Genomic DNA, 23,237 nt, shown 5'->3' on the forward strand with positions numbered 1-23,237 from the left:
CATTCTTAGGACTGGTATTTATGACCTGTTTATCCCAACAAGCTAAAATCTGATAAAAGTAATGTCCCTAATGTCCATATATATCATATCAAGTTTTCTTGTAATGCACCTTCGGAAATCTTCTTATCTCTGGCAGCACGTTCCATTTAAAACGCACCCGGCCACTACCTCAGCAAGGGCCTAGCTCAAAGGAAGGATGGAGTGGGCTGTGCAACCTACTCTCTTTTTTGGCTTTTCTTGTTGCTTCCATTGAGGATTTTCATCCCGGTCTGGTACATCATTTCCGCTTCCTGCATTTGCCGTCTTTTTGCAGCCTCTTCTTCGGCTGAAAACAAAATGTCAGTTGCATTTACATGGATAATTCTGCACCAATTACTTGTCAGACATCAGAACATATTCCTTCTCTTGGGTGGGCAGGCAAACACGATTCATGATTGTTCACCATTTCAAAATCTGACTCTAAAGATACATGGTCTTAAGTATGGCCTTTATCTGATAAAAGACAGGACTCAGGGAAACAAAACTCATTGAAATCACTTTCTTTCAGAGAAAGCACTCTCAGTCTGCTTTTGGAGGTACTTTTCTGCTAGTAATTCTAACTTTGAATTCACTTTAACTAAAATTTCACAAGGAGCTTATGATTATATATGCCAAGGTCAGCTAAAACTAGGACAGGAAAAAACAGTCAGAAAAATATTATTACTGTTGAAGAACACTTCCGCCTCACCTGAACTGCTGTATATTTTTACAAGGAAAAAGTATTTGACTAATTATGCTAAAAAGTTAATAAAAATTTGATTTTTATTAACTATAGATCTCAATTTAATGTTCAAGTTGTCTATTTTTTCCTATACATTAACATTAATACAACCTTGAAAACAACAGAATTATCATAAATTTCGCAAAAGTTATTTTGTTATTGTAATATAGCATTTTAATAGAAATCTGTAACTCATCAAATGACAGATGTACAAATATTTCATTAGGACTAATATTTATAGAAACAGAAGTGAGCTGTTTTTATAATACAAAAAAAATCTGATGTATTAAACTGGAGCATTTAATCATATTGGCCTACCTCCAAAGATGAACCATATAAGATGTCATATTCTAGGAGAGCCTAAATATTCTACCAGAGCCATTACTCTGAAAATGTCATCTGGTATCAACTGAGATGTGTTCAAGGTTTTCTGTTGCTCTTTATCTTGAGCAAGTTTTTCCTGAAAATACAGCTTGCCTTTAGAAGTCAGCCCCTTTGTACTGACATGAACACTTAGGACAGTTAAACAGACTATACTTGTCAAATGTTAACTTAGCACAGTGCATTTCACTCAAGGATTTAGAAAAGGAATTCTGTTTTCCTTTTAACCACTATTAATTAACCTTTATTATAATGTTCTGTTTCCTTTGTTGCCAAAAAAACGTTTCACATTAATTAATTCAGTAGCCTGCCTGAGAGTCTTCAGAACAACCTATGTACACCCTGGAAAACCACCTCGACATAAGGCACATGTGTGACAAGCTGCCGGGTGATGGCCTGGAAGTGGGGACACGGCCCGCTTCCTGTGCTGACGTCCAGGCTTTAAGGGACAGCCACAGCATCAGTGCTGACCGCTTCTCCACGAGGGAGAACACAGACAGCTACCAAAAGGGCTCAAACTGCTGGCCAAGACGCCGCACGATGTGGACCTGCCTTCTGCTGAATGACACTCACTCTCACAGAAGCCCCACTTCTCGTCCGCCTTGTAGTCGTAGGTGGTGGCACACCACAGCCTGCCGTCTTCCCTCCCGTCCGAGGTGCACTCGTCGTATTCCTTATCCAGGAACAGGAAAGGGAAGTGGCAGGGCTCCCCGTGCGCTGTGCCTTCAATGGCGGTCAGAGCTGGAAAGGCAAGGAAAACATGGAAGCACGGGCAGCACGTCTGCTATTCGTGGCTTAATACTGAAGATGTCAGCTATGAGAACCCAGAGACACAGACGCGTGATTTGTAATGGGGAACATAAAAGAGCCAGCGCTGATTCTGTTTGGGGACGACGAGAAGGTCAGTCAACTCAGTGAGCGTGGCTAGCTACCTAGCTCTACATCTAGGTTAGAGTTCTGACGGTCTTGAGATAACAACCTTAGAAGGTCAAAAGTCTATTGAGAACAGCCGCTCAACTAGTGAGCAAAGAATAAAGCAAACGCAACTGAATCAGTTCCACTGCTCAGCACAACTCTTTTTTTCCCCCATCTGAATGCTGTAAGTCAGTTTCTTCTATAATATAAAGTTACACAGTGAAACTGCTCCCCCAGGCCAAGTTAATCACTCACATACTCCTCTGTGATCCCACAGCGTTTTATTAGAGGACTTATCATCGGCTCTGAGCTTCTTTCTTCACCATACTATGGCTCTCATTAGACTCTGAGCTTGTTAAGGGAGAAACCGTATCTCTAATTTGTTCTCTAAGTTCTTTCCACGTATCTCCCAGGCTCTAGGAATTATGCCAGGGGCTGGAAACAAGGGGGAGCAGGGGTCTCCGCTACGGAGAACCTGCTGCCTTACAAGTAAGGGAGACATTAAACGAACGTACGACCGATGTTTCGGAGAGGAAAGCCTCCCCGTCAGTAACTGAAGTTTACACTGAACCTCGAGGGTGTCCAGGAGGAGGTGGCGGACGGAATGCTCCAGGATGGGGTGTGGAGAAGCACTGCAGGCCAGGGGAAAAGTGTGTGTTAAGAATCAAATGAAAGAGAGCACAGTGTGTAAGAGAAAATCAAGTTCGTCATCTCAGAACACAGAGAGTGAGTGTCACAGGGGGGAAGAGAAAAAGCCAGAGGAGCATCAAGAAGCCAGACTAGAGAGGTCCTGACAAACCTTACTAAGGAATTCAGATTTCATCCTGAGGACAATGGAGATTCACGAGTTTAATGAAGGAGTGACATGCTCGTCCTTACACTTTCGAGAGTGGACAATGGAATGCCAGGCTGGAGGCCAAGTGACCAGTTAAAGGCTGTGACCATGGTCTAATCGAGGGGTGAGGACAGCCTCAAGAGGACAATGGAATGAAAACAGCAGATGCACTCAAGTGATGCGAAGGAAACAGATGGTCCTACCTACTGACTAGGTGTGCAGATGAGAGCAGAGCGAGCCCAAGGGAGGTGCCCAGGCTCCGAGGCTGCAGGATGAGTGCGGGGTTGTTCCCACCAGGACGGAGCACACTAGGGGAGGAGCAGGTGACTGGGCAGGGATGGATGGATCAGGAGAGAGGCTGATTAAGCTCTGCTCCTGCTACGTTCAAGGCAGCTAAGCAAAACAAGCGAAGATATCTCAGACACCTTCTCAGCTGTAGCCCTGCAAAAAAAAAAGGCCTCTAGTTCACAGATAAATTTCAATGTGAAAGTGTGCATAAGAATGCCAAGTGAGAAGTGTAAGAGCATACCAAAGGGCTAGGCCTGAGCCTGGTCTCCAACCACACTCGATGAGTGAGTACATACATGTCAGCGTCCACTGGTTTGCTTTTACATGGAGAATTTATTTAAGCAGCCAAGCTTAGTAAGTAACAGTATAGGTTATGGAGTCAGAACACTCAATTCAAACTCTACTGATTATTACCTGTGCACTTTGAGTAAGTCATTTAATCTCTCTCCTTATTCACAAAAGTATTTGCAGACAACTTCCTAATCTACAAATAGGGACAGCAGTCCTTGCCACATAGAGTTACTGGCAAAGACGAACCGACACAGTACACATGAGGGACTCCTCGTGGTGCCTGCCACTTAAGGCGATGAGGCTAACAGATGGCACGTCTATCATTGCTGGCATGGCTGCTCTGAAAGGCTAGAAAATGTACGCTCCTTCCTTCCGGTGTAAAGAAGACTACATCCTAAGGCTACCTGAAAATTAGTTTCAGTTAAGTTATGAAAGGCAAATGAATTTCTAACAGTTTATACAGATAAAAGTCACTCACCATCCTGGTAATTACTGACCAGGGGCAGTAACTTCTTCTTTGATCTGTCCACTTTTTAACAAATGATCTTTAATTCAACCTATAAGCAAAGCATCCTTTATCAGCAGCCTCAGAGGGGTCACTATCACTATAGAACCTGAAAAAGGTACTCCTATGCACTGCCAATGGGGTCAAATCTGCTTTAGAAAGACACTATTTGTATAACTGCAGTTTGTAAACTCGAATTTCAAACATCCAACGGTTTAACGAATATTTAATTTTTTCCTATGAAAACTGAAATTTCTGTTTTAAAGGCAAATAGCTTGTCATAAGAATTCTAGTTTGCCAAAACTTGTGCTTTTTAAGAGGTTCAAATATATGACAGGATTCTTTCATGTGATGGAATGATACGCCAGAAAAGAAACTAAAGAGAAGCCAAAGGCAATACAAGATTTTAACCCGCTACTGAGTCAGCAATAACTTAAGCTGGAAGAGCACCAGGGTGCACCTGCTTCCTCAGTTGTGTTAATTGAAAAATCCTCGTTAAATTATACACTGGTCAAGTAATGTGATTATAAGCAAGTTAACAGAAAGAAAATCGGTATTTCTCAGTTATCTTCTCCAAGCAAAGTCACCACAGGGAAGCTGCTATTGCCTTTAAAACCTGTTTTAAAGTCTGCCAAAAGTTACTGACTGAGGCTGGCTAGTTTCAAGTCAATTATCTCAGGTATGTATTCCTCACACTAGGGTTAATTTCAGTTAAGTTTCTTTCTGTGGAGAAATTCGGTAAGAATTTCAAAGCTATTATTTTAAAAACAGCCATGAAAACGGTACTAGTTTTAAAACCAATGGTAATCACTGCTCTGGCATATGGAGGCTGACTGATTAGCAATCGGAGTTAATGATAGCCAGCAATCAAATCCGACACTCAAAAGGGAAAAATGTGCCATTAAGTCAATTCTGAACCATCATGCAAAAATGACATAGCATCACAATTTATCTAGACTGTGGGAGTAAGATATTAAGCTTATGGTATTTGAGAACTTAGAATGATGAACAGAACACTTTATGTTTAAACTGGTAGAAATATGCTCTCTCAAAGCCAATTAAAATCATTTAGGAAAGCTAGAAAGGTTTTTTCCCCCCTAAAAAAAACCTACCCTACCTGAACATGTAATCCTTCAGCGCTGGCCAGAATATAGGCAAATGGCAGGAACGTAAATTTCATACTATTGGCAAGGGTGTAGAGGGACATTTAGTAACATCTGTTAGAAGTGAAAAGTTCCATACACCTTTAGATCGGATTTTTTCAATTGTGGGATATTTACTTATAGAAACGTTCTCAAACATTCTCTCATATGGAGAGGTACGTCCAAGGAATGTTTGCACATCATCATTATTTTAAAAACATAAACCCCAAAATAACTCAGAGGTAAGGAAGAGAGGGCTGGTTAAATCAACTACAGTGCAGCTGTTACAGAGACACCAGGCATCCATAGACTAGTGGAGACACAGCAGAAGATGAAAGCTGAGTCCTTGGGGCAACCTTCTATTTCAACATCAGACAGATTCTGAGGAACCGCAGCCAAGTGAAGAAAGCGCCCTCAGAGGAAGGAAAACAGCAAAAACGCGGAGGAGGAGCCAGGAAGATAAGGACCAAGGACTGCCCAGGTCTTCAGCCATCAGGATGTGCCTGGAGGGGCGTGGATTTAATGGTCTGGCGGGGGACCGGGGCCTCACTCCACTCAGTCTCGAGAGCGGAAAGAGAGGAACTGAACTCAGTGGACAGAGACCTCTTTTCCAAGCAAGACTGCTATGACGGCAAGGGGAGAAGTGAGGCGGCCGCTGGAGCGGCACTGGGGGTCAGGTTTTGGTTTCTCTGATGTTCAGGTATCACAGCATGTTTGAATGTTGGTGCAGACAGAGAATGTGACTGCCATTCAGTGAACAAAGAACTCTGTCTGCCCAGAGATCCCCAGCCACTGCAGCTGTCCCGCCCCCAACAGCACACCCTGAGGGGATTCAGGGTGGGGAAACACAGGACACTGGGTCTGTCAGGTACCATGCTCATCTCAGGGATAATCTCAACGAGCCCAAACTCCTGCATCTTCTCAAACACAGAAAAGCACTAAAATCATTACCTTGACAAGTCCAACTTTTGTGATTACCTGCATTCCCCGACCCACCCCCAACAAAAACTCCTATATATCTTGGCTCTGCCCTTGCCTCTTTGGAGCAGTTCCTAAGAGCGACCTGAGAGGCTGTCTCCCATGCTGTAGCCCTCAGCAAGGTCCCTGAATAAAGTATTATTTGCAATCTGTAGGTTGCACATTTTTCTTCGGTTGAGAGAAAACAACAAATGTGGCTAGAATTTTGCTATTGGTCCTGAATGAAAAACCCTGGAATACTTATATCTTTTCCTCATTTTTATTTTTAAATTCAAAACAAAAACATCAACTTCTTGATTCACACAAATAAAGGCAACTGTTCTGGCTCTGCAAATTTCCTCATTTTTAGAGCATTTATGCCATTAAAGTGGGCTTCCCTGATAGCCCAGCTGGTAAAGAATCTGCCTGCAATGTAGGAGACCCGGTTTAATTCCTGGGTTGGGAAGATCTGCTGGAGGAGGGATAGGCTACCCACTCCAGTATTCTTGGGCTTCCCTTGTGGCTCAGCTGGTAGAATCTGCCTGCAATGAGGGAGACCTGGGTTTGATCCCTGGGTTGGGAAGATCCCCTGGAGAAGGGAAAGGCTATCCACTCCAGTATTCTGGCCTGGAGAATCCCATGGACTGTATAGGCCAGGGGTAGCAAAGAGTCAAACACGACCGAGCAACTTTCACTTTCACGCTATTAAAAGTAGTACAAACAAAACACAGATACAGATGATTTAAAGCAAGCATACTTGAGATAAAGCAAATGGTACAGGCTGCATATTTACTGTTGACTGAGAAGTATGGTATATTAATCTTCTAAGGAAAAGAACAATTTTATGTTAGTTGCTACAAGAAGACTGCTTTCATCCAAGGTTGAGAATTGCTAACTACAGTTGAGAAATTACATGTTAATGAAGGGAGGACAGATACATACACACACTATACTAAGGAAGACACTGCTTTAAGGACTAAGATGATTTTTCAGAAGAAAAATGAAACGCAGTCAGATGGGAGAATGAACAAAACATTAAGTCCACAGGTCATACAAGCTCAGTTCTCTCTGTGAAAACACTTAAAAGAAGATAAAGAAGCAAGTACTGGCCCATGCACCCAGAGGAACGGGACAAACTTCAAGACACTTAGGTGACAGGAACTGTCAGAAGCCATGCAGAGTGAAACCTGCTAAGGAGAACTGCTACTGAAGGACGGCGAGGGACTCCCCTGGGGGTCCAAGGGTTACAAAGCCACCATCCAGTGCAGGATACCCGGGTTCAACCCGTGGTTGGGGAACTAAGCTGTGGGGCAACTAAGACGTGATGTAGCCGAAAAAAAAAAAAAAAGAACAGTGAGTTTCACTAAATAATGACTGTAAAGGTACTTGAGTTTCAAAAGCGCTGGTGGGGTGCTGTTTCAGAGGATGGTCTCCCAGGGGAGTTTCCTTCCACAAATAATTTGCTGGACAATAGAACAAAGAAACAACGATGACAAAAGAAATCTTTAAAGTCAGACCTGTTGAGGGTCACGACCCGTTTCCTCAACCATCTATACATATTCTGTGTAGTCTGAGTACTAAGTTCAGGTTTGTTTATTCCTTGCCACCCTCTTGCACATGATGATGAAGCAAAGATGCGATCCTATTACTCAGTCAACTTTCATACTCCAGAACCCACTTTTAAGCACGTTCACTAAGTTTCAACACTATGCCGTTCAAAACAGAGAAAGATGCTGGTTATTTCTTTTTTCTTTTTGTTTTTTAGACTATTAGGATAGCGTGTTTATTGCAAAAAAGATGATTCAAGCAATGGGAAAGTATACAAACTTAAAAGAAAAATCACACTTTAGTTACCACTGAAAACTACCTTTTTCTCCAAAGGTAATGACTGTTACTAGAAAAGAGATTCATTTCTCAAGTGCAAACATATTGGGGGGAAATGGCTTTCTTTCAAATAAGGGACCTGTGATGGTTAATGGTGCTTCCCTGGTGGCTCAGATGATTAAAGAATCTGCCTGCTGCTGCTAAGTCACTTCAGTCATGTCTGACTTTGTGCAACCCCATAGACGGCAGCCCACCAGGCTCCCCTGTCCCTGGGATTCTTCAGGCAAGAACACTGGAGTGGGTTGCCATTTCCAATGCATGAAAGGGAACAGTGAAAGTGAAGTCGCTCAATCGTGTCCGACTCTTCGTGACCCCATGGACTGCAGGCTACCAGGCTCCTCTGTCCATGGGATTTGCCAGGCAAGAGTACTAGAGTGGGGTGCTATTGCCTTCTCCGAAGAATCTCCCTACAATGCGTTAATTCTGTGAATAAACTTGGCTAGGCCACAGCGTTTCAGGTGTCTGGTCAAACTCTACGCTAGGTTTTCATGATGGTGTTTTTGGATGAGATTAACACTTAAATCAGTGGATTTATGTGAGTAAAGCAGATTACCCTCCACAATGTGGGTGGGCCTCGTTCAAGCAGTTAAAGACCTAACAGAAGACGGGCAAGAAGGAATTCTGCCAACAGAGAGCCTTCAGTTCTACTTCTCTGAAGAACCCTGACTAATACAGGATCATACTAGGTGAATTATTTACAACACGGCATTTTCATTTACCACTGATGTTCCCTCCAGTGGCAGCCAGTGCAAACTGGCTAGTAATTCTTAACACCTTCCTCACTGCTACAGTTTTTCCAGTGGTCAAGTATGGATGTGAGAGTTAGACCATAAAGAAGGCTGAGTGCTGAAGAACTGTGGTTTTGAACTGTGGTGTTGGAGAAGACTCTTGAGAGTCCCTTGGACAGCAAGGAGATCCAACCAGTCCATCCTAAAGGAGATCAACCCTGAATATTCATTGGAAGGACTGATGCTGAAGCTGAAGTTCTAATACTCTGGCCACCTCTGTGAAGAGGGGACTTGTTGGAAAAGATCTTGATGCTGAGAAAGACTGAGGGCAAGAGGAGAAGCAGGCGACAGAGGATGAGATGGTTGGACTGCATCACTGACTCAATGGACATGAATTTGAATAAGCTCCGGGAGTTGGTGACGGACAGGGAGGCCTGGCGTGCCAGTCCTTGGGGTTGCAAAGAGACAGACAAAACTTAGTGACTAAACAACTCACTTCTGTAGAGCGAGAGATGGAACAGGTCAAGTGAGAAGTTCTGACATTTCCTCTAGTGATTTCTGAAGGGGGCTCCTGCTCCTCTGACGCAGGCACCACACCTTCCTAAGGACCTGGGACCCGGAGGTCCAACCATCACCAGCGTGATCACTTGGGACAGACATGACCATGAAGTCAGCTCACGGAACAGGAGAGAAAGGAGCTGGAGTCCTTGATGGCATGAGTCCTGAACCACCTTCTCTATGGAGTTCTGATTACGTGAGTCAAACAAACTTCTGCTCCTGCCAGGGCTTGGTGGATTTTCTGTTATTTGCCAACAAAACACGACCCTTTTAAAAGGACCGTGAGTGTTTGGTAACAGGAATACCACAGTGTAAATCATTTTCCCTCTTAGTGGCCTTTTATTCACTCATTTTCAACAAATGTTTATTACCGAGACGATATGCAGAAAACAGGTAACACAGCAGACATGACTGTCATCCTTTGAGAGCCTGCCCTTGGCTGGAATCTGGGGACTCAAGACATGGGGAGGGTTCCTGCCACCCCAGTGACTCACTGGGCCTAAACTGCTTGTACAAACAACGTGGCTGATGCTCAACATCTGTGTTCCTTCTGGGAATCTGTAATTTCGGTGGATGCCAGGCAGACAGTGATCACATGATTAGTCTCCACTAAAAACTCCAGGCGCTGGGTCGCTAATGAGTTTCCCTGGTGGATGACATTGCACACAAGTGTCACCCGTGCTAGGGGAATTAGTGAGACCTTCCCTGGTGGCTCAGCTGGTAAAGAATCTGCCTGTAGTGCGGGAGACCTGGGTTTGATCCCTGGGTTGGGAAGATCCCCTGGAGGAGGGAAAGGCTACCCACTCCAGTATCCTGGCCTAGAGAATTCCATGGACTGTATAGGCCACAGGGTCATAAAGAGTCGGACACGACTGAGCGACTTTCACGTCACTTCACGTGACTCTGCTGGGAGAGGACCTTTGCACCTTGTTTGCTCTGGACCTTGCCCCATGCTGATTTTGCCTTGTACCTCTTTGCTACAATAAATCACAGCTGTGAGGATAACTACATGCTGAGTCCTCCCGGCAAATCACGGAGGCCAGGGATGGTCCTGGGGACCCCCAGTACAGCTGGCATCAGATGGGCTTCTTTAGTTCAGGGGAGAATGCACACACTTATCTGTATGGCCAAGTCGCTTTGCTGTGCACCTGAAACTATGGCAACATTGTTAATTGGCTATGCTCCAATTAAAAAAAAAAGTTAAAAAATAAAAAAAAAGAAGTGTGGCTCCCTAAATCAAACCTGACTCACTGAACGAGGGTCAAATTTTGGGAAAAGAAGGGTAAGGGGCCGGGTATGATGCTATCTCCGGTGCCCAGGTGACGATGGAATTCTCCGTGGTATGCAGCAATAGCCGATCTGTTAACTGTTCTCAGAAATAAAAGCTACCTGTGGAATTTGGAAATGAGAGCTCCAACTCTGGGAGAGCGGGCTCGCTGGGTGCCACCACCTGCTTCCAGCCAGGCCAGCTAGCTAAAGTCCTGCCTTTGGGATCTGCTCTCTCCTCCAAGGGAGGAGAAAGGACCCCGCTAAATGCCCAGAGGTGAATATGTTAAAATGGAGGCCAAAATGTTAAAAGTCTGCATTGCTCTCTTCTCCAAGAAGAGAGGGGGTGGGGCTGAAATCGGATCCCAGGGCTAGAACTACACTTCAGGTAAACTAGGAAAAAAGTGGGGGAGGGGGTGGCAGAGGGAGGTGACCCCAGCAACCTCAGGTACGGCAGGGATGCCAGTTTTTCAGCCTGGCTGCTGAGGCAGTGCCTACCGGACCCCTGCCCTCTCTGCATTCCAGCCTGGATCTGCCCTGGCGACAGTGATGTCACACTGCAAAACGCTGAATTTACTGCTAGGAGTTTACATAAATTTGCAATGGGGGAGGGGGAACAGAAATTTTTTTGTGACTTTAGATTTGTGGCCATGACATCTGGATGTATGGTAAAACTGGACATAAAATGTTACATGCTTGTAATTGCATACATGCCAGAGAAGTCATCCTGATCAAGGCAAGCTGCAAAAAAGAAATGTGTTAGTGGGACACAACTTCCTTGCTTTCTGCCACCAGTGGGTGGGTCGGAATTGAAACTCTGCGTACTGGAAACTGAACCAGCTTCTGTAACTGATGAATTCTGCTATGGAAGATAGGGGTTTTGCTTATTGGAGCCTCTGGTAAAAGGGAGACCCAAAAAAAAAAAAAAAGAAAGAAAAGAAAGGTGCTCTACAGATGGAGATGTCCTTTGGGAGTTCTGAAAAGCAGGTTTCAGTTGGCTAATGGGAGCTGGTGAGAGCAGAGATCTGTCCCTTGAAGGCTGTGTGAGTGGGGTCGATCTGGACTTCAGAAGAACAAAACCAAAACCTCTGTGGTCTGTAGCATCTAGGCTTTGCTACTGAAGAAAAGCCTCTACCTTTTTTTAAAAACTCCTGAATTCACAGATCCTAACTGCCTGGACTTGATTCTAAGCTAAGGCCCCACACGTCTGGTGTAAGCATCCAGCCTCAGTGGGAGCCGGGGCTAAACTGAAAGCCAGCATGGCCGGCTCGTAAACAGAGCTCAGGTCCTCTGGCCTCCGAGCATCAGGCCGCCTCTCTGCAGTGCATCACGGCTGCTTGGCTGAACTGTCTGGGTCCCTTACAAATGCCCACAGGAAAGGACTTTGATCTTTGATGGGACCATCCAAAATCAAGCTGCAGATAGAGCCTGTACGGTTCCGATACAGAGCCTGACTTATCTTAACTGTGGCTAGAGCCGCAAGCTGCAACTGGGGAGAAGGGACACTACACCAACGGTGACCTCTGATCACTCTGGACTGGCTGAGTCAACTCCGACCTCCTCCGGAGCACGTCTAGCAGAGGTCAGCTCCCCGGGCCGTTCGAGATGATGAACTGACGCCTGACTTTGCCTCCCTCACTCTCTCCGGCTGCGGTATACGGCTTAGTGCAATCTGATTAGCCAAGGCAGCCGTCCTCAGAAAGGGACCAGTCTTTTCTAGGCTGGTCACTGGGGAAGTGATGTTCACAGGGTGAAAGGGGTGGAGGGTTACATAAAACCATTTTGTATTTTTTGTTTGGAAATTCAAGAGTTTTGTCCTGACCAATCTGTGCATGTGGTATTTTTCTGGTTCAGCTGTATTAACAGAATTTTTTTTTGTGTGGTAATGCCATGTGGCAAGTAGGATCTTCCCCAACCAGGGATCGAACCCAGGTCCCCTGTGATGGAGGGTGGTGTCTTAACCACTGGACCCCAGGGAAGTCCTTAAGGGGATATTCCTATGAAGATGTTTTGCCACCTCTTTCCCACAACCCGTCCAGACGGGAGGTCAGGATGAGAGCAGGGGATGACCGGAAAACATAAAATGACGACTGCTGAACGGAAGCACAGATGTTGTAACCACCAAGGAAAACGAACCAAAGCCCCTGCACCTGGAAAGGCACGGGGAGGGGAGGGGGCGCATGATCCTTGTTTTTCGAAGCTATTTCTGGAAGTGTCTTCCCCTTCGTGAAGGAACACCCTCTGGGCCCCTCTGCAAGCTGTTGAGAGCGCTGTGAAGTCAGACTCTGAGCCTACGATCACACCTGGCAGGGCTGCTGAGTGGCAGAGGGGCTGACCCAGGCGCTGCACTTTCCACGCAGAAGACCTCCAGATGTTGACCACACTCGTGAGGTGGACCAACTGTTGTCACAGATGACAAAACTCTAGGGAACTGACTGGCACTGAACGTAAACGATCCGGGCTGGACCGGGAACCCTAGGACAAGAAGCCCACGGTGGGCAGCTGTGTCATTAGTTAGCTCAGTCGCTCAGTCGTGTCTGACTCTTTGCGACCCTGTGGACCGCAGCACGCCAGGCCTCCCTGTCCATCATACTGTCAATTAGTGTCTTGTTCTGGGTACCCAGAGATCATAAACTGTTTTTTTTGGATTCCCTGGGAATCCCCGGCAATTCCTTCTGGGACAGGACTTCTGTATGTGCGCCCTGACTATCACGACACTGCCTCAGCCCTACAAGGCTTTCAAGCCAGCTTCAATCTACTGGCCAGACTGGTTCCGGGCCTGAACTCATGCTGGTGGTGGTGTTTAGTTCCTCAGTGGCATCTAACTCTTTTTTGATCCCATGGACTGTGGCCTGCTAGGCTTCTCTGTCCATGGGATTTTCCAGGCAAGAATACTGGCAATTCCTGGTTGCCATTTCCTTCTCTATGGGATCTTTCCCAGGGATCAAACCCATGTCTCCTGCATTGGCAGGTGGATTCTTTACCACTAGGCCACCAGGAAACTGATGCCTAGAGTCAGGTAAAAAAGGCTGATACAGACACTTAAGGAGGATGCTAACCTGCCTTTCCAAGGCAGATTTTTATAATTAATGGGATTTCTCAGTTGGCTAAAACATGTTAAGGAACACAGCTGAAATCAATACTGCACGGGGTCTCCGCATTCTTGCCGTCTGGGTCACACTGATAATTTTGCTGTAAAGACGACCTGGCCAGTGACCAAGGGGGTCTGCGGGGACACAGAGAAGAGTGAGCATGGTGGGCCTGAAGTACTGTCCTTGAAAAGGTTTGTTTACCAGGCTGGCCCTTGGCTCGTGTCTGGGAACTTAAGATCATGGAGGGTTCCCACCATCCTCACAGTTACCAGCGACTCACCCCAGCTGTATAAACAACATGCCTTATACTGAACACCTGCTTCCCTTCTGTGTGAGCGCGAGGAACGCAGCCCTTAAGTGACCTGGCCCTTGTAGAAACTCCGGGTCCTGGGCCTCTAACGGTTTCCCTGACACTTCACACGTGTGCTCACAGCTCCCTGTAGGGAAATTAAACACGTCCCGTGTGACTCCCCTCGGGGAGGACCCCTGCAACTTGTGTCTGGCTTCCCCAGACTCACTCTGTGCACCCTTCCCTTTGCCGATTTTGCTTTGTATTCTTTTTCTGTAATAAATCATAGCTGTAGGTATGACTATATGCTGAGTCCTGTTGAGTCTCTCCAGAGAATCATCAAGCCCAGGGGTGTAGTCTTAGGGATCCCTGACAGCTGGGAATTAAGTGTGAAAGGTTCAACACGCAGCAGAAGGCAAGTGTGACTGGAGTCACGTGAGTGACAGAAGACGAGGTCAGACAGGAGGGGCTTGGTCATTTAAAGCCTTGTTTGGATTTTATTCTCAACGTGGCAGGAAGCCACTGGTGGCTTGTGAACAGGAAGGAGGACCAGTCTGGCTGCTGTTAGATAACTGACCTCAGGGGGAAAGGGTGCAAATGGGGGCACTGGATAGGAAGTCCTTATACACAAGAGACTCTTAGCTACCCTCAGGAACCACTTCGGAAAAAACAAGCCTAAGTCTGGCTTTCAAGATGCGCAGAAATGTGACACGTGGATCTGGGCGAGGAGGTGAGCAAGGAATCCCAAGCGGTGGGGCAAGCTTGTACAAAGGCCCAGAGGCACAGACCTCTGAAGAAGGGTGACGGGCTTAGTCTCCTTGGAAAAAGGCACATGGAGGGGGAGGTTCAGGAGATGAAGCCACAGAAGGTGATGGCCACGCGCATAGAGAGACTTTGTTGGTCACCCTGGGGAGCAAGGACTTCATTTCACAGGTGAATGGGAGCTAATGGGAGTTGTAAACAGGGAAGTGACAGGACCACATTTGGGTTTTAGGAAGATCCGTATGGCAGAGACAGGGACGAGAGGCTGACAGAGGAAGCAAGTCTAGAAGTTAACTGTCATATGACCCAGTTCTCATGCAACTGCGACCGCACACACACACCAAGCCATGCAGACACAACGCAAGTTTCATGCATGTATGTAAGTCCTCTCACGTACTGAGAACACGTTAAAACAAGCGTGAATGAAAAGAAAAAAACAATTACTGAAAAACTGAACAATCTACATGTTTAAAAAGTCCTTGGTATGCCCACACACAGCATTACAGAAATGATTTTAAAACACATCATGCTACAAATCACTAGTAAAATACACGCTAAGAACAAAAGGAACCACAGTCAAGTCTTAAAACTACATTCAGTGACCTTACTGTTAGCGGTACGGTTGCCATTGTTATTTTGAAATGATATACACTTTGTTTGCTTGTCTGATTCAAGTAAGATAACATCAATGTTGTTAGATACCAGCATCAGGGCCAAGGAGACCCTAACATAAAAACAAAGAAGCAAAGATCCTGACTAGTGGCAGCTATGAAATCCATTCTCTCCTTTCACTGAGAAACAGAGAGACAGCAGTGGGATCAAATCATCTGAGAAACACGCCAGAGGCCTTCCCGATGCCACCGGGAGAGTCCCTACCTGTGCACTGCTTTAGCCGGCTGGAGCTGGTTTGTCCAGACTGCTCACTGTGCAGAGACCCAGGATGTCAGTATTTACCAGGCATGACTTCCTAGAGACCACCACACAAGTCATGCAGTTATCAGGGAATACCCTGAAGATGTCTGATCACCGGAACAGCTCCCTACTGTGGGGCTGACATTCCGCATGCATCGGTCAAAGCCGTCGTAAGTTAAAATCGCGTGTTAAAATCAGCCAGGGCGCATCTTAAATCAGGCAAGACAGGACCTGGGAGCGGCACTGGCGGCCTCCGACCTGTGACTTGTGCCTTGTGATAGTTACATCTTTGAAAATATTAGTCAAGTTGGACAGTAGGTAGGATCTTGGATTCTTGTGAACTCAATTTGTCAGTCTGACCGTTTGTTATCTCACCTGTAATAGTTAATCTGAACTGGAAAAAAATCAATATGAATGTTGTATTTCCTAAGTCTTTCACCCAAAAAAAGTCTATTAGTAATGATAACACAGCTGCAATGCCTATGCTTGATGTCTACATTACACTCTTCAAAATAAATACTATTTCCCACTAAAAGGAGGGCTGAGATTCATTTTTAGGTCAGGAAACATATAAGATGAATTTGGGACATCTTGTCCAGCCTAAAAAGAAAAAAAGTTTAAAAGTTACCTACAATTAGTCAAAAGCACAAAGGAATAAACTTAAAGGGACTCTCAATAGCCAAAAATGGAAAAATGTAAACAATAAAAAAGATGATTACAAAAGAGTAATGCATAGATATATAAAGCCCATGGATTTCGAATGATGCTCAAAAGCAAAGCAAAACAAACAGAAATGAAAACATATTCACAGGTCTCTTTTGCAGGTTGCTAGGGTACCAAATCCGTAGAAGGCAATGGCACCCCACTCCAGTACTCTTGCCTCGAAAACCCCAAGGACGGAGGAGCCTGGTGGGCTGCAGTCCATGAGGTCGCTAAGAGTCGCACACGACTGAGCGACTTCACTTTCCCTTTTCACTTTCATGCATTGGAGAAGGAAATGGCAACCCACTCCAGTGTTCTTGCCTGGAGAATCCCAGGGACAGAGGAGCCTGGTAGGAGGCCATCTATGGGGTTGTACAGAGTCGGAAACGACTGAAGTGACGCAGCAGCAGCAGCAGCAGCAGCAGCAGCAGCAGCAGCAGCAGCAGCAGCAGCAGTAGCAGCAGCAGCAGCAGCAGCAGCAGCAGGGTACCAAATCATTATTTGAAAATATTTTAGGGGAAAGAATCAAGCATTTATCCTACTGTATGGACTATATTTCCGGGTAACCAAATAGTTGAGGAGGAAGAGTTCTTTATGAAAGAATCCCAGATAACAAATGCAGAAGGAGTAAGTTAGAAAGCCATATTTTGCAACTCCCACTGAAAAAAAATGGATCCATACAAAGAATGAAATGGTTCTCAAAACCTCTGGGTGAAAGGTCAGTGAGGAACTTTCCAATGGCTGGATCAGCTGACAATACCCAACCCTACTGACAAATCCCTAAAGTAGGACAAACACTACATACCTCCCAGGTAATGCAATGGGAAGTGTACGACACTGTCTATGAATATTATCAATGAAAAACCAGTTTCACAGAGCTAAGAGAACAGACTCTGTATGACTGCGATACCTTTAGACCATGACATGTTTGCACTGTTTTATGTCCCTGGATATGTTCCAGTGTCTCCTAGTTTACAGTCTACGGGAACTTGGACAGAATTTGCATCCTACTGTTGTGTGAAATTATAAAAATCTTAATTATGTTGAATTGGTTCATGGTGCTTTTCAGGTCTACAATATCCTTCTACTTTTCTGTATATTTATTGTTATTTTTTGAGTTTTATATTGAAATTTGAACTGAAAAAATCTCAGTTTATCTACTGAAAAAAACAGTGGAACTATATGTAACTTTGTTCTGTATTTTCTACTGCTGCTGCTGCTGCTGCTAAGTCACTTCAGTCGTGTCCGACTCTGTGTGACCCCAGAGACGGCAGCCCACCAGGCTCCCCCGTCCCTGGGATTCTCCAGGCAAGAATAGTGGAGTGGGTTGCATTTCCTTCTCCAATGCATGAAAGTGAAAAGGGAAAGTGAAGTCGCTCAGTCGTGTCCGACTCTTCGAGACTCCATGGGCTGCAGTCGACCAGGCTCCTCCATCTGTGGGATTTTCCAGGCAAGACGACTGGAGTGGGTGCCATTGCCTTCTCCGTCTGTATCTTCTAAGTCTCCTGTAAATATGTAATCATACTTTGATAATTTAAAAAATAAAAAAGATTCTAGATAAAAATAAAAAACTGACTTCAAGGATATAATATACAACACATTGAGTATAATTAAAAATATTGTGTATCTGTAAGTTGCTGAGAGAGTAGATCTTGAAAGTTTTCTTCACAAGAAAAAGAATTTTAACTATGTGGTAATCGATGTTAACTAAATTTGTGGTAGTCATTTCATAATGTAAACATATATTAAATCACATACACACAAAAAGACTAAATCTACCCAGACTTTGGACTGAACCTCTAGTTCACAGACCAGACAGCAGATAGTAGAATAAGTTCAATTACATTACAAGAATATGACCCACTAGATCCAGAATGCGGGAAACCCTATAGCACAAAGGACATTCTTTCTGTAACAAATGAGACAGCGCTTTGAAAACAGGGAGGGAGACTTGCTACAGAATAAGAGAGACCTAAACTCTTAGTGTGGATACTGATTGAAAGACACCAATTCCAAGAAGACACTGGAAACGACTGGGAAAACAGAGCAGAATCTGGGTGTCAGATGACAGGAATAGGAACAATAGCTAATCTCGTGTTTTAATACCTGTAATTTTTGTTCTGTTGAAAAAAAAAAAATTCTTACTTTTAGAGATATGTACACAGGTAAAACAATGTGGGATTTGCTTAATCCTCCAGGAGGACAAAAGAGTAAGTGGATACGGAGCAGCAAAGATGAAACAAGTACAAGAGCGCTGACGGCTGCTGAAGCTGGGTGACTGGGTACACCAGGGTCACTACACTCTATTTTTATACTTGTTTGGAAGTCTCCCTGATAAAAAAGAAAGGAATGAAAATAAATATTTGGCAAAAACTTAAAAATGGTAATACACATCTGACTGAGGGACAGGAAAAGGAGTGGTTTCAAAGCAACTAGAAGACTTATTTTTCTGCAGAACAACTTAGCAACATGATTCAAAAATGTCTTAAAATTTTATATTTTACTTTCAAAGTTTACTTTTAACAACTATAAGGAAACTTTCAAAGATACATTAAAAAATACTGTTATGGTACATTTATATGAAAAAATATTTATAAGCATTAACCATCAAATTGTAAAAGAATATTAAATAATATGGGGAAATGTTCAAGATTAACTGTTATGTGCAAATGCAGGCTATAAAATATATACATTCTGAACCAATTTAGTCTTAAAACCAAATATCTAGAAAAAAGCCTGAAAGAGTCTCCATTACGTTAACAGCTGTTACTTCTAATTGATGGGATTAAGGTACTTTTAATTTTTAAACAGTGGTTTCTCTTTTTGTATATTTGCAATAAATTATATTTTTAAAAGGTCAAATCTGGATCAGTTCTCGGGACTGCCTGCTAACAGAATAAGCGAGAATGGTGGTGATCTTTGAAATGATAAACTAAATGACAGAAGGGTGGTGGGACAGGGCAGCAAGGACACATTAACAGTTAATTTTTAGAAGAACAGGTTATTTAGCACACTGTACTGTGAGAAAGAACAAGTCATAAATTTAAAAATTACAGTGTCAAGAAAGTGAAAATTCGAATTGGATTAAAGTTTTTATGTAGGCTTCAACTAGAGAGGGATAAACACCTAAGTCAAATTATTCAGGATGACTGAAAAGATTACTGTAGTGAAAATCTTAACACAGTTCTGAAAGTAACCAAAGCAGCACATTAAGATAACCCTCCCTGTCTGAGTTTCTATGCTGTGTACCACCCTGCTTATTTAACTTATATGCAGAGTACATCATGAGAAATGCTGGGCTGGAAGAAGCACAAGCTGGAATCACGATTGCCAGGAGAAATATCAATAACCTCAGATATGCAGATGACACCACCCTTAGGGCAGAAAGTGAAGAGGAACTAAAAATCTTCTTGATGAAAGTGTAAGAGGAGAGTGAAACAGTTGGCTTAAAGCTCAACATTCAGAAAACGAAGATCATGGCATTTGGTCCCATCACTATAGCAAACAGATGGGGAAACAGTGTCAGACTTTTTTTGGGGGGGGCTCCAAAATCACTGCAGATGGTGATTGCAGCCATGAAATTAAAAGACGCTTACTCCTTGGAAGGAAAGTTATGACCAACCTAGATAGCATATTCAAAAGCAGAAACATTACTTTGCCAACAAAGGTCTGTCTAGTCAAGGTTATGGTTTTTCCAGTGGTCATGTATGGATGTGAAGAAAGCTGAGCACCAAAGAATTGATGCTTTTGAACTGTGGTGTTGGAGAAGACTCCTGAGAGTCCCTTGGACTGCAAGGAGATCCAATCAGTCCATCCTAAAGGAGACCAGTCCTGGGTGTTCATTGGAAGGACTGATGCTGAGGCTGAAACTCCAATACTTTGGCCACCTGATGTGAAGAGCTGACTCATTTGAAAAGACCCTGATGCTGGGAGGGATTGGGGGCAGGAGGAGAAGGGGACGACAGAGGATGAGATGGCTGGATGGCATCACCGACTTGATGCACATGATTGTGTTTGGGTGAACTCTGCGAGCTGGTGATGGACAGGGAGGCCTGGCGTGCTGCGATTCATTGGGTCGCAAAGAGTCGGACGTCACTGAGCAACTGAACTGATGGATTATTATATAGCAAAGTTCTGAATATTAATAAAACACAAGTGCAATACTATTAAATTCAGCTTATGTAACACATTCTGTGAAATTACACTCTACACATTATACGTGATGAATAATCAGTAAAACAGGACTTCTGTACCCTCTACGCTAGCTTTAAAATTTCAGTTGCCTTCTTGCTAAATCAGACAAAAGCAAACAAAACGTCCAGACTACCTGGTTTCCGTACTTTCGTCAGCTCTTCATAGTCCTTGTTTTCTGGGTTTGGAGATTCTAGAAAGCTGATTTCTTCTGCGATGCTTTCCCTTTCTTGGCTTCTGAGGTTGTCTTCCTCTTCTTGAGGAGGTGATTCCAATTCGGACTCTTCTGAATCAAGGAATATCTGACCAGCGATTACTCTGCCTGCTGGGCTATGGTTCTCTACCGACTCATCCGACGGCACAGAAGTCTGAGAATATAAAGTATTTTTGGTTACCAGTAGTAATCAGACTCCCTCCAATCTAATCTGACCATTACTTTCACTAATCCAGACACAGCTCCTTCAGCTCCTTGAACGTGTCCTACTTGCTTGCCTCTACAGACTTTGGTTATCTATCTGCCTATCACGTGCCCTCATCACCTGCCTAAACCTGACTGTGCAGTTTCAACTTGGATGTTACTTCCCCCCAAGAAGCCTTCCTTAAATCCCCTAAGTCTCGGTTACGGTCTTCCCCTCCTTGTTCCCAGTATATCTCATACTTCCCCGTACGACAGCCCTATACTACAACTTTCTGCTTCTTACCTGCACTCCTCCTAGAGATCAGGGATCATCCGTGACTGGTCTCTTTGAATAGGCAATAATCAACCTCATTCATTCAACCAATCAATTTAAGGGCATTAATAGATTTTGGTTTTAAAGAACTTATATAAGTGAAACAATGACAGAGGGTAATTCTTTGAATTAAAAAACTTAAAAAAATGAATAAAATCAATCTCTCATTAGGCAGTAAAATGTAACTGCCTTAAAGGCTCTGCAACACACAGACACACACACCACATTTAAGTTGAAATTAAACCCAGTAACCAACACTCTTAACAGAAATATTTATTATTCTCTGGGGGCTTCCCAGGTGGCTCAGTGGTAAAGAATCCACTTGCCAACGTAGAAGCCACAGGAGATGCGGGTTCGATCCCCCGGTCGGGAAGATCCTCTGGAGGGGAAATGGCAACCCCCTGCAGTATTCTGGCCAGGAAAATCCCATGGACAGATGAGCCTGGTGGACTATAGTCCATGGGGTCACGGAGAGTCGGATGTGACTGAGTGAGTACTCCAACAGGTCAGTGATTTCCACCCTCCCCCGCCCCTGCCCTCCGAAGAATTAGTACTGATGCTATCTTTTTCTTTTTGAAACCCAATTCTGTTCTTCAAAAGATGCAGACTTCATATCCTTTCTAAGACATATAATTCATGCTTTTAAACTGGGCATCAAACACTGGTCAAGGCAAATCTGAGTACACACCTTGGAATCTATGGATTCATCCTGGTTGCCTTCTTCATCTGTAAAGAAATTTTAAGACAATTTAGTCGTCTTTCTTGTTTGGCAATCACAGGTATTATTAACTGAAAGCAGTTGATAAGTATCATAAATAATAATCAGACACTGGATAATCTGGAATTATCTAAAAATCTGTTGTATTCAACAACTGTCCAGAAAAAACTAAGTCAAAGGAAAAAGGGGTGTTGGGGGTGGTATTTCTTCCTCTTTATCCAGGAAGGACAGTAGCTTCGTCAGTTACACAGACAGGAAGACCAAGAACATCACCACCAAAACCAGGTATTTCTTCAGATACCATCCAGTTCTTTTGTATACAGTTAGTCCACTACTGAGCATGAGTTACTAAATTTATAAAAATAGAGCCCTAATTGTGTGGTTTGGGATTCCACTCCTTCTTTTCCTCTGCTTAGAATCTGGAGTTACTGTAGCTTATTTTAGTGATAACTAGCATTTTATTATTCACTAAGACTACTAAAGATGGACATTAAGAATGATTAGCAGAGTTGCCAAAGATAGTTAGGATCTCTGTCTGACCTCACTGAAGATATAACCAGATAACATTACACTGTCATGTATTCACTCACATGAGATCTAATTCTTAGGAAATCAATAGCCTATATTAAATTAACAATAAATCTAATCACTACTTGTATCTTTCTTCTAAATTCTTATTAGCTGTTTTGGCTCTGTCAGATTACATTAAGATTACTTCTGTTATTCTCTGTATTTCTCTGTTAATTCTATTCTAGCCGCTTGTTATTCTTTTTACTGCCTTATATAAACACATTCAGCAACCCAACTGGCCATTCGCAAATATTTGATCTTTGTATTCCAGTTAAAAAAACAAGTGTCAGATGATCTTTAAATTTCCTTCTTACTCGCTTCAGTATTGCCAGCTCCGTAAGTTATGTGAGAAATTAACCATAGGCAAAAATGCTATAAACTATCTGATTTTTACTAGAAAATGTGGTGCTATGGTTGCCATTTACCTTTACTTCATATGATTATAATCTAAATATTATTGGTAACTTGTTAACTCTTCAAAGTACAGCAAAAACATGTTTTGGAGTTGTTAGCAAAGCACTGAACTAAGCTTTAAGAAGTATAACCAACTCATTATGTACCAAATACTCAACTCTATTTCAGGTTTTGTTTCCTTTGAATATTTCAGAAACCAGTCTACTGGTGAGCTTTTGCCACATATAAAAGTGCTATCAATTCAAAGAAAACTTAAATGATAGTTATTTTCACATTCACTACTTTTAGATTAACTCCCAAATATTTTATTTCTGGTAGGTGGGGAAGAGAGAACAGCATGTATCAG

At 43.7% G+C, this 23,237-nt stretch overlaps 1 protein-coding gene across 2 annotated transcripts in view; it reads right to left on the reverse strand.

Annotated features, from left to right (window-relative positions):
• SEL1L (SEL1L adaptor subunit of ERAD E3 ubiquitin ligase) overlaps positions 1-23,237 on the reverse strand; it is a 61,728-nt gene that overhangs the window by 34,371 nt on the left and 4,120 nt on the right. For both annotated transcript variants that reach the window (XM_052646547.1, XM_052646546.1), the window contains exons 2-5: positions 21,878-21,915; positions 20,595-20,826; positions 1,715-1,882; positions 220-325 (exon numbers count right to left, since the gene is read on the reverse strand). In XM_052646547.1, the coding sequence (XP_052502507.1) occupies positions 220-325; positions 1,715-1,882; positions 20,595-20,826; positions 21,878-21,915 (544 nt within the window). The remainder of the gene's footprint in view (positions 1-219; positions 326-1,714; positions 1,883-20,594; positions 20,827-21,877; positions 21,916-23,237) is intronic.

The sequence above is a fragment of the Budorcas taxicolor genome, chromosome 10 (assembly GCF_023091745.1).
Source record: "Budorcas taxicolor isolate Tak-1 chromosome 10, Takin1.1, whole genome shotgun sequence".
NCBI lineage: Eukaryota > Metazoa > Chordata > Mammalia > Artiodactyla > Bovidae > Budorcas > Budorcas taxicolor.